The sequence below is a fragment of the Monosiga brevicollis genome, genomic scaffold (assembly GCF_000002865.3).
Source record: "Monosiga brevicollis MX1 MONBRscaffold_46 genomic scaffold, whole genome shotgun sequence".
Classification (NCBI taxonomy): Eukaryota; class Choanoflagellata; order Craspedida; family Salpingoecidae; genus Monosiga; species Monosiga brevicollis.
In genome coordinates, this window is record NW_001865083.1 from 210,949 (window position 1) to 225,827 (window position 14,879).

At 54.9% G+C, this 14,879-nt stretch overlaps 3 protein-coding genes across 3 annotated transcripts; 1 reads left to right on the plus strand and 2 right to left on the minus strand.

Annotated features, from left to right (window-relative positions):
* Nucleotides 1-427: 427 nt before the first annotated feature.
* MONBRDRAFT_30261 (uncharacterized protein) lies at nucleotides 428-3,604 on the plus strand (the record flags this gene model as incomplete). Its single annotated transcript, XM_001750685.1, has 14 exons — nucleotides 428-510; nucleotides 811-887; nucleotides 1,054-1,202; nucleotides 1,275-1,361; nucleotides 1,667-1,800; nucleotides 1,907-2,021; nucleotides 2,099-2,181; nucleotides 2,296-2,409; nucleotides 2,526-2,678; nucleotides 2,775-2,955; nucleotides 2,998-3,069; nucleotides 3,196-3,267; nucleotides 3,369-3,399; nucleotides 3,456-3,604. 14 exons carry the CDS (start codon nucleotides 428-430, stop codon nucleotides 3,602-3,604), a joined length of 1,500 nt encoding a protein of 499 aa, XP_001750737.1.
* Nucleotides 3,605-5,298: 1,694 nt separating this feature from the next.
* Nucleotides 5,299-10,986, minus strand: MONBRDRAFT_30262 (uncharacterized protein; the record flags this gene model as incomplete). Its single annotated transcript, XM_001750713.1, has 8 exons — nucleotides 5,299-5,604; nucleotides 5,709-5,753; nucleotides 5,840-5,915; nucleotides 6,029-6,625; nucleotides 6,966-7,172; nucleotides 7,245-8,193; nucleotides 8,313-8,720; nucleotides 8,817-10,986. 8 exons carry the CDS (start codon nucleotides 10,984-10,986, stop codon nucleotides 5,299-5,301), a joined length of 4,758 nt encoding a protein of 1,585 aa, XP_001750765.1.
* Nucleotides 10,987-12,452: 1,466 nt separating this feature from the next.
* MONBRDRAFT_30263 (uncharacterized protein) lies at nucleotides 12,453-13,860 on the minus strand (the record flags this gene model as incomplete). Its single annotated transcript, XM_001750714.1, has 6 exons — nucleotides 12,453-12,545; nucleotides 12,650-12,808; nucleotides 12,944-13,069; nucleotides 13,168-13,308; nucleotides 13,431-13,604; nucleotides 13,732-13,860. The coding sequence occupies 6 exons, from the start codon at nucleotides 13,858-13,860 to the stop codon at nucleotides 12,453-12,455; spliced, it is 822 nt and encodes a 273-aa protein (XP_001750766.1).
* Between the last annotated feature and the right edge of the window lie 1,019 nt (nucleotides 13,861-14,879).

A 14,879-nucleotide genomic window follows, 5' to 3' on the forward strand; every position in this document is an offset into this window, starting at 1 on the left:
GATCCACTTGCATTTGACATACATCCGCATGCGGAAAGCATGACCTATGTAATGGGCAGAGACCAATGTTGACGTCGGGTGCGCCTGTATCCGTCGTGTTCAAGGGTGGATGTATTATACCAATGGCCGTGTCATCTGGGCAGAAGCATTCAAAGTCGATTCATTACAATAGCCTTGCAGACGACGCACTGCCGAAGCAACTGTGGCCATTCGTCATGGCGGTATTCGCGGTCGTTCCGCGGGCTTTTCCCGGTCTTCGCGGCCAGTTCGGTCGCCCTTGCCCTCCATAGGGATGATTAAAACCTTTAAGCACTTGTTCATGTTTTTAATAAAACTTTTACAAATTGTTGATGTTTTTAATAAAACTTTTAAATGTCGATGTTTAAATTCTTTGAATGCTATTTTCCATGTGTGCGGCACTGGCAGGATGCGGCGCTGGATGTGCGCGCTGGTCGTGTTTGCGGGGCAGTTGGTGCTGTTTGGGGCGTTGAGTTTCGCCCTGTTGAGCTGGTTGGATGCGAGTAATGGTGGGTCGGAGGAGCCGGGGGTGGTCGGGCGGGGTGGGCGCCATTGGCATCCGCTGGCTCGTAGCACAGCCGAGGTGGTGGCGCCGCCCACGTTTGAAAGCCCCAGACCCGATGAGCTGCTGCACGGTGCAGGAGCGAGTGATCAAGGCCTCGCTGAAGATCTCTCCCAGATTGCTCGGTTTGTGCTGGGGCTGCCACATTTGCTACTTTGAACATGGTTTTGGGCCTGCGGCTGCGCCTATTCGTTGCTCACGACGTTTGGGATGCGCCTCCCGACCTGCAGGGAGATTCAGGAGCGCCAGGAACACTTTGCAGCCGACCTGGCCGCCCTCAGCCCGCAAAACGTCCCGCGCGCTGCTGGTATGCGCACCTTGCTTTTTCTCAGCTCGGCTGAGACCAGCTACATCTCTGCACACCTCACCCGTTGCCTTGTAAACCTGCCCCAGAGCTTGGCGTTGATTTTACAAGTTTCAATTGGACCGCCTGTCCACTTGCTATTCACCCAGACGCCTCCTCAGCTTATCAGGTACCTCCCCCCAGCCCCTTCAGCCACCTGAAATCTTGCTCTGGTATCGTCGGCACGTGCTTACCATGAGCATCTCCGTCACTCTGCGCCAGCGTGCCCCGACCGAGCGCTGCAAAAAGTTGATTCATCAAACAACCTGCCTTCAAACCGTGAGTCGGCCTGTTTTGCGCCATGTTTGCATCGGCCTCTAACACTGCAGCTAACCTCTTGCTGACAGGCAGGGTTGCTCTATCCTCAACAACTCGGTGGCGGACGCACAAAGCGATGCCAGCTTCTCCCAGCCTCTGCTTACACGGCATGGTGGAAAGGTTCGGGTCCTTTTTGCCTGACCAAACTGGTTTATGCAACATCGACGCCCCCACCTCGTTGCCTCACCGCTGCGGCGCGATTCGACTTGCTTAGGCCGCCTCAAACAAAATTCCAATCTTGTTTCATGGCCAAATGCTCCCATTGATGATAATATGAACGACATGCAAGCACAGCAGTGGCTCGAATCCAGCCTACAACTCGTCGTGCGTCCTGTCTGCATGTGTCAGATCTTGTCGTCGTAGGAGTGGTGTTTTTTTTTTTTTTTTTTTTTTTTCCTTGAAGAACTCATGCACTTGCTTGGTAGGACGCGGCGTTAATGCCACCCTTGCGCATTCTCTTTATGCTGGTTGTCCATGGACGAGACTACCGACAGCTGCAGCACGTTCTTAGAGCCATCTACCACCCCAATCACTACTACCTAATCCATGTCGAAGCGCGGTTCGTGCCGCACTGGCCAGCTTAACCTCAAACTTGGCTTGTACGCGCACGCACCCTGTCTGACCTTGGTTCATATTTACGCACTGCCTGGGTCTATTCATCTTAGTGCCAATCATCTCTATCACCAACTCAAGGCAGATCTCGCACGGTCTCGCCTCGTAAATGTTTTTCTCACCCAGTTTCGTCTGCCCACCATCTGGGGCGCCAGCAACCTGTACGAGGTACGTCACACACACAGCAACGCGCAGAATGCATGGTCCTCTCTGCAGCTCCTGTACATCTCATCTACAATGCCCAGGTGTATCTGCGTGGCATGGCGCAGCTGGCGCATTTGAGCTGGGATTACTTTATCAATCTCAGCGGTGCCGATTTGCCGCTATGGTTTGTACCATGCCCCCAGCTTGGTCACCGCCGAGCCCTGAATTTTCTCCCGTTCCTCGTCCCCTCTGGTTTCTCTTACGCCCCCCGCTCGACTGCGCATTTCGCCATCATCAGGCCGATTGATGATATTGTTCAGTTTCTATCGCCTGCCAGTGCCTTGGGAATCTCTTTTCTCAAATCTCACGGCAAGAATCACGATCGTTTCATTGCCAAGCAAGGACTAGATCGGTATACACCCAGCATCCTTCAAGTCTGCCCCGGCCTTTCTTCGTCTTCACGGTTCAGCTATGCCCATAAAGTGTCCTGACCTTTTCTGTGCTCGTGTCCCTCCCGGTTGCACGCAGAACGTTTGTGCTGTGCGATAATCACATGTATCGTCTGGAGAAACGCAAGCTGCCTTCGGACCTTGCCATGGAGGGGGGCAGCGATTGGTTTATGCTGCATCGGGAATTTTCAGACTTTGTGCTGGCCGATCCCCCTGTTGTTCAGGCCGCACGGTGAGTCTTTTGAATCTGATTCATCCTAGACCACACATCTGGGCTTGCTAGCTCGCCTCGCTCACCATCCTCACACAACGTGCTCCCATGCAAAAGTCGCTTCTACGACTTTTCCTTGCTCTCGGCCGAGTCCTTTTTTCACGTCGTCGCAGCCAGTGCGGACGGATTCTGCCATCGCACCCTGAGCAACAATTATAGGGTGGCCAATTGGCACCGGGAGCGGGGCTGTCAATGCCAGGTACAGCTGCGCCTTTGTGATACAGTCAATTTGGCAACGGTGCGCTTACTACATTGATCACTTGCTGCCCTCTGCATCCAGTACAAGGCAATTGTGGACTGGTGTGGTTGTTCTCCCATGGTCTACCGTCGGGAAGATCTCGCCATGCTGCAGGTGCGCTTCATGCTGTTGAGGGCCACCCGCCAGCGCCTCGGATCCTTACAACGTCTATGCCCACCTTCACCTGCTTGTGCATACCTGTCTGTGCATTCGCTCCATCGCTCATCGCATCACTCGCAGCGTCGCCGTCACCGTCCAGTCATGTTTGGACGAAAGTTTGACAGCACCATTAGTCACACCATCGTCGAAGAGGTTAGAAATACAGCTATGCCACCGCTCTGCGCTGAGCCAAAGTTCAGAAACTTGTTTCTTCATTGAAATGACCTCTAATTTTCCACAAACCGCTTTGATAGGTGGTGACCCGTTTGCTGCTTTTGCCGCCTCGTAAGAATCGGCCACTTTCGTACGCATGCATGACCATGCTTGACTGCTGCTGCCAGAAACTGATCGGGCATCCGGCTGTGGCAATTTAGTCTTTAATCCAGGACGTCACTTTTTGAACGTTTGGGACACGAATGATGGCGCCCAAAATCGCAACACTCAGACAGCCATGCAGGCACTTGCTGCCTCGATCGAGGTGAGTTGCTGAATCGTTCAACGCCGTGACTTTTTCAAGCAGAGATGCGTTTCAGCGCCCCCAAGTCCTCATTTTAGTTTCCAACGGTCTGTTACTTGACAGGGACATCGAAGTGGCCTTCCAATCCGATCAGAGTTGTGTCCAGCTGTTGCAACCTGGCATCTAGCTGAGGTGAAGCAAAGACCGCGGCACCTTCCCAATCCCGTTTTGTTCATGGCTTTATTGGTCCACGGTCGCAGGGGAGCTCACATCGCGTTTGCGCGGCGTTGTTGTGCTCCAGGCTCATGCACGGTTTGAGGCCGACGCTTTTGTTGGGTATACGCTGGTGTGGACGCCAAAAATGACCACGGCGGATATCATGACAGCGCCGCGCATCGAAGCATTTGCGCGCCCAAGCCCGCCAAAAGCCTTGGTTGGTCCCCCTGCCAAAGAGTTGATGAATGTGCGTGACGCTGACCTTGTCTTCTGCTCTGCGTGCCTTACAGGTTATCGCGGGTCGGGAGGGGCTGACTCGGCTTCAGACCGCATTTGTCGGAGTGGGATGGGACGTGAAGGAACGCGTTTTTACTCGGTTTGTGTGTCCGTTCTTACCGGTTTCAAGTGGCTTCTTGCGCTCCCACTTTCTCATCAAATCCCGTGGTGCATCATAGCCAAGGGAGGCTCGTGACTGTCGAAGATGAGCCCACACTGGTTATGGTGTGGACAGCGGGACCTGAGCTTCTCGTGTCGGTGGTAAGTTTTGCGAGTGGCGGTGTTTGCAGAAAGGGCTTGGGTTTCCATCCGCTTGACACCTGCGTGCGCAGCAGCAGAGGTAGAACTCTTGGGGGCATGCTTCCGTCAGACTTGATTCACCGATGTTTGTCGGCAGCGATGGATGCGACCAGATGGCCAGATGGAAGACCAAACTGCACTCAAGATAGAGAAGGAGCAGGAATATGTGCATGTGGTTGCCTCGCTGGGCAAAGAAGCTCGCCATGCCGGCCTTTGGCATGCAGTGATCGTTGATGATGAGGTAAAGCGCACGTGCATTGTGGGCGTCCCACCTTTTTTTGGGTGACTCATTCACTGACTCGCTTCACTCGGGTGCAGACACAGGGCGTGATGACCAGCCTGTCTTTTGCCATGTTACCTAGTCTGCAGGTATGCAGATTTCTGGCTTATTGCATGATTATGATGGTGACTGAGGGCTCACCGTACATTGATTGGTCTGGACAAATCATTAGTCAGCCTCGTTTCGCGAGGAGAGCACGACCCTGCTGCGGCAAAGCTGGTCCCTGGTTGAGTGGTGTGCGTCAAAGCCGGCAGGCGAATTGCTGGCAACATGCGATTGGCATGGGGTTCAGCTGTGCGAAAATCATACGCTCAGCCCCTACGCCACGGGCGCAGCGTGGCATTTGGAAGAGGCATTGCAGCATGTGTAGAAGAAAGGCATTGTACTTGGAGACGGTGCCGTTTTGAGTGCCCAGAATTCGATTAGGACAAGAAGGAACAGAACAAGAAGAAGAAGAAAAAATAGAAGAAGAAGAAGAAGAAGAAGAAGCAGAGGAAGACTACGAGGTCAGCGAGCATCAACATCCCTATGGCTTGGTCCGACAAAGTGTGGTTGCTGCTCTCCAAATCGAAGGAAGAAAACGTTTTTGCACCAAAGTGGAGTAAGACTCGCAACAAACAACAAAGAAGGCAACCGATGCCAACCTTTAGGGCGTTTAGGCGCGCTTGACGCGCTTTGCGCTTTGTTCGCCGCCCTCGAGGTCGAAATCATCCTCGCCGTAATCCTCAGCCGTTACATCGTCGTCGTCGTCGTCAAAGCGACTAAAGTGTTTTGCCGAAGCGTCAGTCTCTCTGGGAGATTTGTCACCATTAGCCTCCTGCTGCCGCTTCGTTTCGCGACGGCGTTGCTCATCCTCTTCCGAGTCTGCATCGCCGCGCGTTGTGTTGGGACGACGCCCGACAAAGCTGCCATTGAGGTCATCTGACTCGCGGTTGGCTGAAACATGGTGCCTGGATCGATCCTAAAAGGACCAGATGGGTTGGTGACCGATGATCAACGTCGGTGGGCGAAGAATTGTAGCTCTCGAAGAATTCAATGACTTTTGCAGCATCGCTATTTCCTTACCTGCATGGCTTCGTCATGTGTACGGCGTTGGGCGGCGTTGCGAATCTGGAGAGCGACATGAGATGCGCAGTAGGTGAGTTGATTGCCGGGCGAAAAGAATTAGAGGGTGGAGAAGCAGAGGAGAAACTCACACGAATGCGCGTGCCGTTGAGCATCGTGTTGTGGAGTGAGCGTACGCAAGCAGCACCAACGCCATCATCCTCCAGGCTGGTGCATGCGGGGAGGCGTGAAAGACATTTCGGGGCGGGAGCAAAAGAAAAGTGAGGCCGAGAAGCGGCGTCAGAGCTTGATGCACCCTTTGGAATGCCACGATGGCGTACCGTACAAACACTTCGGCTTGGCGTCCATCTACCGATAGAACACGCCCATAAGCACCCAAGTAGTGCGCGAGCTGCGTGGCTGCCGAAAATGGAGCTTTGTTGAGGGACCAGTCACTGGCCAATGCCGAAGAATTGGTGCTGGGCGCGGCGCTGACAGCTGTTTGACCCTCGGTGCTAGCCTCCATTTCATTTCCTGTTTGCGTGGCCGGTGTTGCCGCAGGACCAGCACCTCCCATCACCATGCCCGAAACGATAACCGTGGCTGCTGCCGGTGGAGCGCGCCTCGTGGGCTCATCGCTCCCCTTCAGCTCGGCATCTTCATCCATCACCGCTGTCTCCGCATCCAAGCCTGCCTCTGCCTCTGCCTCTGCCTCTGCTTCAGCGCGCACCTCTACCGCTTCATCCACCTTTTCTCCCGTCTCCATCCCCGCCATCGTCTCCGTCTCCGTCTCCGTCTTCGCATCCGTCGCCATCTCCGCTGTCGCCATCATCTTCAAAAACTCGAGTCGCGTCGTCTCGTCCGACACGACGCTCAACTGACAGCGTTTGTCTGACAATTGGTTCGGTCCATAATTGTCTGACAAATACTGATAAATACTGTCTGACAATGAGTATCGGGTCAGCCAGACTCACATATGGGAGATTTGCTCGTGGTAGAGCGGCTGGCTGGAATGTGGGTGTGATGAGCATGAGGAGCGTTGTGCGAGGGAGTGCGAGGATGTGTGTGTGTGCGCGCGCGTGTGTGTACGAGATACAGCCTTTGCGGGGAAACGATAAACTCTGGGCTGCTAAGGACGACCAGACAGTCAAAATCGCAAGATCGATTAATGATAAAGGTCCTGGACAAGTTGGTTTTATGTATTTGCTTGTTTTCGTTCCGGGCGGGACAATTTTCCTGAGTAATAAAAAAAAAAGTAGGAGAGGGAGAGAAGACTACATGTAGGCAACATCGATGCTGCTGCCAATGTTCGTGCGGTGAGTATCCCGGCTTTGGTTCATTTCCTGGCTACGGAAGACGACACGATCGCCGTATTGCTCCACCTGTGACGCATTGATCTCGCCAGGAGGGCCTCGTCTCTGCATCTCCATGACCCCGCCTAGCTCACTGGCCGGAGCCAGGTCCACTGAGGCCTTGCGTGAGCGGCTGCACAGCATCCAGATTCCCACACCCAAAAGAAGCAAGAGGACCACGACGAGGACTGGGACAACAATATACATGGTGTCACGGTCGCTGTCGTCGTTGCCCTGGGACAGTGATACACTGGTGCTGGCTTGCGTGATGTAGGACGTGTCCTCAGCCGCGTAGGCTCCGACCACGGCCGTGGCCAGGGGTTCGTAGCCAGCTGCTTGTGCCAAGCCTTGAATTCGCTGCTGCAACACGAGAATCTGCTGTAGCAAGGCTCCCACCTGCAGCGCAAACGTGCGCTCTGCCGCTGCGGTGGTCGCCACCTCGCCCGTCTCAGCCATGACTGTTTGCTCTGGCATGGTTAGCTCGACCAAGTACACCACCTGCACCCCGCCCGTCGTGGAGTCCGTCTCGATGGCAAGCACGCTGACCAAGACCACACCCGACGCACTGAGACTTGCCATGTGGTGGCGCAGAGCCTGTGTAAGTACGTTCAGCGCAGCGGTGTCCCAAACCATGGTGTCATCGGTCTCGGCTGTCGCGCTGTTGGCTCCAGATTGCAGACTGGACGCCGGCGTTTCCGGCAGGCGCAGCACACCCGTCACAAGCATGGTGCTGTCGTCATCGATGGTCTGCTGCAGCAACATGGGCTGCGTGCGAGAGGCAGTCGTCAGCGCACCACAAACGCGATCGCTGGTGGTTGAAGGGGCTTGCAGCTCTCGACCTGAAAACTGGTCACCCACCACACACGTGGTCAGGTCGGTACATTGGGTGTCATAATCCACGCTACAAAATCCGGGGGCCGCCATCACCACGCCGGCTGCTGGGGCCGTCAGATTGGCATACTGTACCACCTCGTCACAAGTGGTGCAGGCTCGGCACGTGTCGGAAAGACTGACACTGGTCGGCAACATGTCCCCGGTGCACGTATCGGCCCTGCGGACCGTCACTCCAGCTTCACAGCTGGGGCAGTTGGCACATTCACGATTCTCGTTAACCGTGGGCGCCAACACCTGCACTTGGCCCGCGGCACAAGGTGCTACAGAACAGACAGACAAACGTGAGAAGCAGGCACAATAAACTTGATATGAACACACGCGCGAATCCTCCAGATCCGTTGCTATAAGCGGCATTACTACCAGCAACACAATCACTCACCAGCCCAACTAGTGCACACAACGTCTGATGTCAAAGTAGCTGCGGCGCTGATATACGTGCCACTCGGGCACGTCGAAATGGGTGTGCACTCGCGACCGCTGGTGGCAGTGACAGGAGCAGTTTCGTATGATACACCATCGACGCAGGCCTGGGCCACTAGGCAACGGCCGTCGGTGGCATACTCTTCGCTGTTTGGCTCGCAAGCTCGGCATGGCCAGTTGCCATCCACCCAGTCACCACTAGCATTGCACGTGTAATTTTTGATCTCAGAAGCACGGGAGGCGTCAACACCAAACCCGGCGCGACACTGGAATACATGTTCAATGTCACATTCATCACCCGGATTGCCCGCACAGGTGCCCACTGCAACCAGATCGGTAGCCATGGTAGAAGGCAGGCTATCGCAAACTACTTCAGTGCACTGCAACAAGGGATAAGCAGGATTCACAGGCGTCCAGCTTCCATCGACACCACACCTGTAGGTGGCCTGCCGGCCAAGCCAACCTGGTGAGCAGTCGGCAACGCAAAGCGAGCCCAATGTAGTGGTACCATTCACTAGGGTGGTCGCGGCGCCCGCATATCCGTGCACGGTCTCATTACAAGTGCCACAATCAAGAGGTTCACAAGTGGGATTGGTCGTAATCTCCCAGATGGCACCTCGGCGGCATGTCGCCACGCCACCGGCTCCTTGGTAGCCTGCGGCACAAGGCAAAGGGCATTCGCCGCCCTCGCCAAGGTTCAAGCAACGTGAAACCACAGATACATCCAAATCTGGGACGCGCGAAGGACAAGCCGAGGTACTGGTCGTCGTGGTAGTGGAGGTCGACGTTGAAGTGGTGGTAGTGGAAGTGGTGGTAGTGGAGGTGGTGGTAGTGGAGGAGGTGGTAGTGGAGGTGGTAGTGGTGCTTGTGGTGGTGGTAGAGGAAGTAGTTGTGCTTGTGGTCGTGGAACTTGACGTTGTGGTGGAAGATGTAGTGGTGGTTGATGTCGTGGTGGTAGGCGTCGTGGTGGAAGATGTAGTGGTAGTAGAAGAGGTGGTAGTGGTGGTCAAGGTTGTATTCGCGCTAGAGGCCGAGTTACTTGTTGGCACTGCCGCAGTGGTCGTGGAGCCAGCCATCGTTGCGTTGGTCGTTACACCCGTGGAAGATGCCACGGATGACGCCAGGGAAAGGGTAGCTGAAGTCGATGAGGCGTGACGATGACGGGTTTGCCATCGTATGGGCTGATTTGGGCTGGTGGTGGATTCGGCAGCCTCAATCGTCGTTGTCGCCGGATTGCTGCTTGATGCCATGGAAATGGGTGAGGAGAGAGGTGGTGGACTCGGCACCTCAATCGTCGTTGTCGCCGGATTGCTGCTTGATGCCATGGTAATGGGTGGTGATGAGGAGGAGGTGGTGGATTCGGCAGCCTCAAGCGTCGTTGTCGCCGGATTGCTGCTTGATGCCATGGTAATGGAGGAAGAGGTGGTGGATTCGGCACCTTCAAGCGTCGTTGTCGCAGGATTGCTGCTTGATGCCATGGTAATGGGTGGCGATGAGGAGGAGGTGGTGGATTCGGCAGCCTCAAGCGTCGTTGTCGCCGGATTGCTGCTTGATGCCATGGTAATGGAGGAAGAGGTGGTGGATTCGGCACCTTCAAGCGTCGTTGTCGCAGGATTGCTGCTTGATGCCATGGTAATGGGTGGCGATGAGGAGGAGGTGGTGGATTCGGCAGCCTCAAGCGTCGTTGTCGCCGGATTGCTGCTTGATGCCATGGTAATGGAGGAAGAGGTGGTGGATTCGGCACCTTCAAGCGTCGTTGTCGCAGGATTGCTGCTTGATGCCATGGTAATGGGTGGCGATGAGGAGGAGGTGGTGGATTCGGCAGCCTCAAGCGTCGTTGTCGCCGGATTGCTGCTTGATGCCATGGTAATGGAGGAAGAGGTGGTGGATTCGGCACCTTCAAGCGTCGTTGTCGCAGGATTGCTGCTTGATGCCATGGTAATGGGTGGCGATGAGGAGGAGGTGGTGACGGTGGTCGAAGCGGTGGTAGCAGCCATCGTGGTGGACGTTGATGCTCCCGAGGTAGTAGTGACGGCCATTGTGGGCGAGGCTGACATAGTGGCGGTGGTAGGCGTCATCGTGGTGCTCGCAGCAGTGCTGGCCGCGGTCGTGGCAGGCACAGTTGTCTCAATAGGTGTTGTTGAGGACAAGGGCAATGTGGTGGATGATGGTGAAGAGGTCGTGGAAGTGCTTGTTGTGCAGATGTTGTTCTCGTTGACATAACATTCTGCAGTTGGACATTCCACCGGGCCGTAAAGGTCACATGGCATATCTTCATCAATGCCCATGCATCGACCTGTTGTGTAACCGTTGAACCATTGGCAGCGATCTGAAGGGCAGCTGCTGGGGTCGCTGTAGAGCTGGCATTCCGGGGGCACACTTGCGTTATGGCAGATCCAAGCCAAACGATCGAATGTGCAGCCAGAGAGACGGAGGCACTGGCTTTCATCCATGGCGTCGGAGCATTCCCGGGCACGGCAAATGCTAGAAATGGGCTCATAGATGCAGGCTGATTGACTCTGACACTCAAATTCACCCAAGGTGTCGCAGGTCCCAGCCTGGCCCGAGCAGGTAGCGAGCCAACCGACCACCAGGATCAAACTGCCCCACCGATTCCATGATGCCGACGCCATGATTATCGTGGCCGCCCTGCAAATGTTATAAGAATAGGATGCGTGCGCATGAGACAAGGCTCGGCTCAAGTGGCAGCACGTGTGCTGGAAATGAAACCCATGCACAAAGAGGACCGAATCAGCCGAGATGGGCCCGCGAGAGACAGCTGGAACATGGAGACTCACGCTGCTCGACGAATTACTTTGATGACGAGATGGCGAGCACCTGTGAGCGGGGTTGAAGCTCGCACAACACCCAGCGGCCCCCGTGGCCGGAAGAACCGTCTCCGAGTTGATCTGACGCTAATAATCAGGATCTATTGTCCCAACTCAACCGCAAGCACGTCCGCCCACTCGATCAGACAGACAGGCACGGGTTGCGGGTTGCGACGCGCGCTGCCGTTTGGAGCAACACCACCCCTCGACCAAAAAAAAAATAAAATAAAAAATAAAAAAAGGAGAGACAAAACACAAAAAAGAAGAGAAAAGTGGGCGGGAACGCGCCTTTTGTTCCGCTATAATTAGCAGGCGCTAGTGTGAAAAGATTAAACGTGAATGATTGAAAGCCATTTTTTTATAGCAAAGTCTTTTGATTTTCTGCAAAGTTGCTTTGTTTGGAAACAAAGGGAGTTGGTCTGTCTGAAACGGCAGCGCCCCGATCGCGACTTGGACTGAACGGCCGATGAACGATCGCTTCAGCACGGAAGCCGATGAACGATTGCTTCAGCACGGAACCTGTGAAAGGGGATTGAACCCAGCGCAAACAGCCCATCTGTGTAACTTGTCAAATCTACTGCCCATAAAGGGAACAAGAGAGCAGAGAAGCAGACGAGACTGAAAGGTCTGAGAGCCAGAGCCAGGGAGTCAGAGGGCCGCAGAGCCCGAGGGCCAGGGAGCCAGCGCCCACACACAAAGAGTAGGGCACATGGGCAGAACTCTGGTACAACAGACACAAGTCTGGTGATGGCTGGCCGCTGTATGGAAGGAGCAACTTTCAGTGGTTGGTTTCTTCCTACGTTAGATATGGGCGAGACGACACCCATGCCTTGATCCCTGATGTTGCTGCTTCTGCTCGAGGACAGGCGTGCATGGCATGGACGTTGAGGGCGAGGGCTCAGAGTGGTGAGTGCCAACAAGAAGACGTACAGGTTTATCTCAATGAAACCGCCGAAGCGTAAAGTCGAAAGGACAAGGAAAATCAAGTAGCATGACACGGGTGGCAGATAGACCGCCAACAGAATGAAGAACACCACAAGGAGGGGTCATCAACAAGACCAGCTGTCTGGAAAGAAAGAAAGAAGAAAAGGCGGGCGGTTGAACTCGGCACACAAAGTCCCAACCAACCAGCTCAAGGTAAAGAAAGAGAGTCACGCTCAAAAGGCTCGGAAACTCGTTCGCATAGACACAAACAACACACACACACGGACAAAATCAAACGCGGCTGCCAGAGAGACAATGGGCGTGGCGTTTTGACAAGGAAACTCTCTTTAGTCGGAGAAGCTTTGGCTCTGCGACACGAGCCAGGGGTGTTGCAGGGCCATGTCCAGGCGCATGCGCTTTTCCGGGTCATGCTGCAGCAGCTGTGGCAAGTGCAAGAAAGGGGAGCAGCAAGTTGATGCAGAGGAGGAAATGACGTGAGCCAGGCAGACTTGTACTTGATGGAGCTAAGTTCGGTGTGCGTTACCTTGGAAACAAAGTCGCGCGCGCCCTCTGAGATGTAGTCGGGGAAGTGGAGATCCACCTTGACAATGCGGCGGTAGGTGTCGCGATGGCCTTCAGCTTCAAACGGAGGGTTGCCGACCATGAATTCATAGCAAAGCACGCCCAGGGACCACAGATCAACCTGGAGGGGTGTGAAAGCGATTGGTGAGCTGCTGCACGGGTGGGTCGCTGGTTTTCGCAAAGAGGTGGATATCGCACAGGGGCCTTTTTTCTTTTTTGTGGGGTGAGGGCGTGAGCCCTTTAGAAGACGACTTACGTTGGCATCATGGGCCTTGCCCTCGATCATCTCGGGGGGAAGGTAGTCGAGGGTACCACACAACGTGCGGCGTCGAGAACTAGGGGTGTGCACGGCCCAACCAAAGTCGGCAATCTTCAACGTTCCCTATTGGCATTGGCTCTTGTGAGCGCCTCGAGAGCCCCTATCATGACGCGCACGCGTATCTTGGTTGTGACGTCGGTTGAGGCGCGGGTTGAGCAGACCTTGAGGCCGAGGAGAAGGTTTTCTGGCTTGATATCACGGTGAATGACGTGCTTGCGATGGCAGTACTCGAGGGCAGTGGCAAGCTGCTTGATGTAGTTGGCGGTGGTGGGCTCGGAGAAGCGGCCATACTCTTGCAATTTCTGATTGGGTCCGAAGGAGCTGGAGGTGAGTTGGTTTTGAATCAAAGCCAAGGCTGAATGGCTGAATGGCTGAATGGCTGAAATGGCTGAATGGCTGAATGAATGAATGAAGGCGGTCGCACCTTGTAGAGCTCGCCTTGGGCGGCGTACTCGAGAATCAGATAGACGCGGCTCTCGTCGTAGAAATAGCCGTAGAGGCGGAGGATGTTGGGATGACGGAGGTGGGACTGAATCTCAATCTCGCGGCGCAGCTGGTGCTCGACGTTGTTCTTCTGCAGCTGGCTCTTGAAGAGGACCTATTGAGACAAGGGGGTACGTGGTTGATGGAGGCATTGAGAAGCTGTGTGCTCGGGGGAAGAAAAGGATGCCAAGAGTGGTTGGGCACCAGTTTTGCCGGTCAGGTGCAGGGAGACGAGGACTGACCTTGAGGGCGACGACAAACTTGGTGCGCTTTTCGCGGGCGAGGTAGACGTTGCCAAACTTGCCCCGGCCGAGGGGCTTGCCAATTTCAAAATCGTTTAGGGTCCACTCGCGCTTGGGCTCCCCAGACATGGCTGAGGCTGTCGAGGTTGTGGAAGCCCTGAACAAGGACGAGAAGACGACAAACTGGTCAGGCTGTGGTACTCAACTGCATGGCATGGCATGGCATGGCGGGAGGTCTTACTTGGCGTCTGCTTGAGAAGCTGGCTTGTTGTAGCTGCGCTCAGCCAGAGGCGCGCGCTGGATTGCGGTGAACCGAGGTGGTGTGGTGAGCAAGCGACGCGGTCAATGAGGCGATGCACAAGGCGGTATGTGGGGTGAGAGAGAGGCTGGGGACACACCTCGGTGGAAGCCATATTGGTGAGGACGAGCAGGGTAGCAAGGGGCAGGCTGCCAATGAATTGAAAGGGTTGCGGTCAAGGACCAATGAGCAAAGCGCAAGCCCAGCCGAGCTGGGTAGCCAGGCGAAGAACAGGGGGAGCACAAGAGAGAGAGGGAAGACGAGAAAAATGAGAAGAGCGATCCAAGAGCGGATCCTGACGGGAGCGCGGAAGGCAGGGAAAGAAAACACTTGATTTTGAATTTTCCCGGGCTTTTCAATTTGAATTGTTTGAAGCGGGAAAAGACCTTGGTTTGACATTTGCGATCTACACGTCTGATATTTCATCTGACATTTATAGATTGTCAGCACGGGAGAGAGAGAGACATAGAGAGAGAGAGTGAATGAGACAGAGAGAGACAGAGAGAGAGAGAGTAGAGAGAGCGAGTCGGGAGTCGAAAAGAGCGGAGAGCGTAGAACAGTTGAGAGATGTCGGTAGAGAGTTGAGAGCGCAGAGAGAGGAGTAGAGAGTTAGAGAGTCGAGAGGAGAGCGTAGAGAGAGGAGAGCGTACAGACACCATCTGCACCGCCCTGCACGCACTTGCAGCAGGGACTCGCCATTGATCGATCGTTACCTGTGCGAGGGTTGTGTTATGGGGGGCATAGGTAGACACGTCCGCTGGTGTGCCGGCGATGAAAGCAGACGGAAATGAGCGTGTGTTGCGATGATAACGACGGCCAACTTATCAAGCGTAGCAGGCTGGTAAATGGC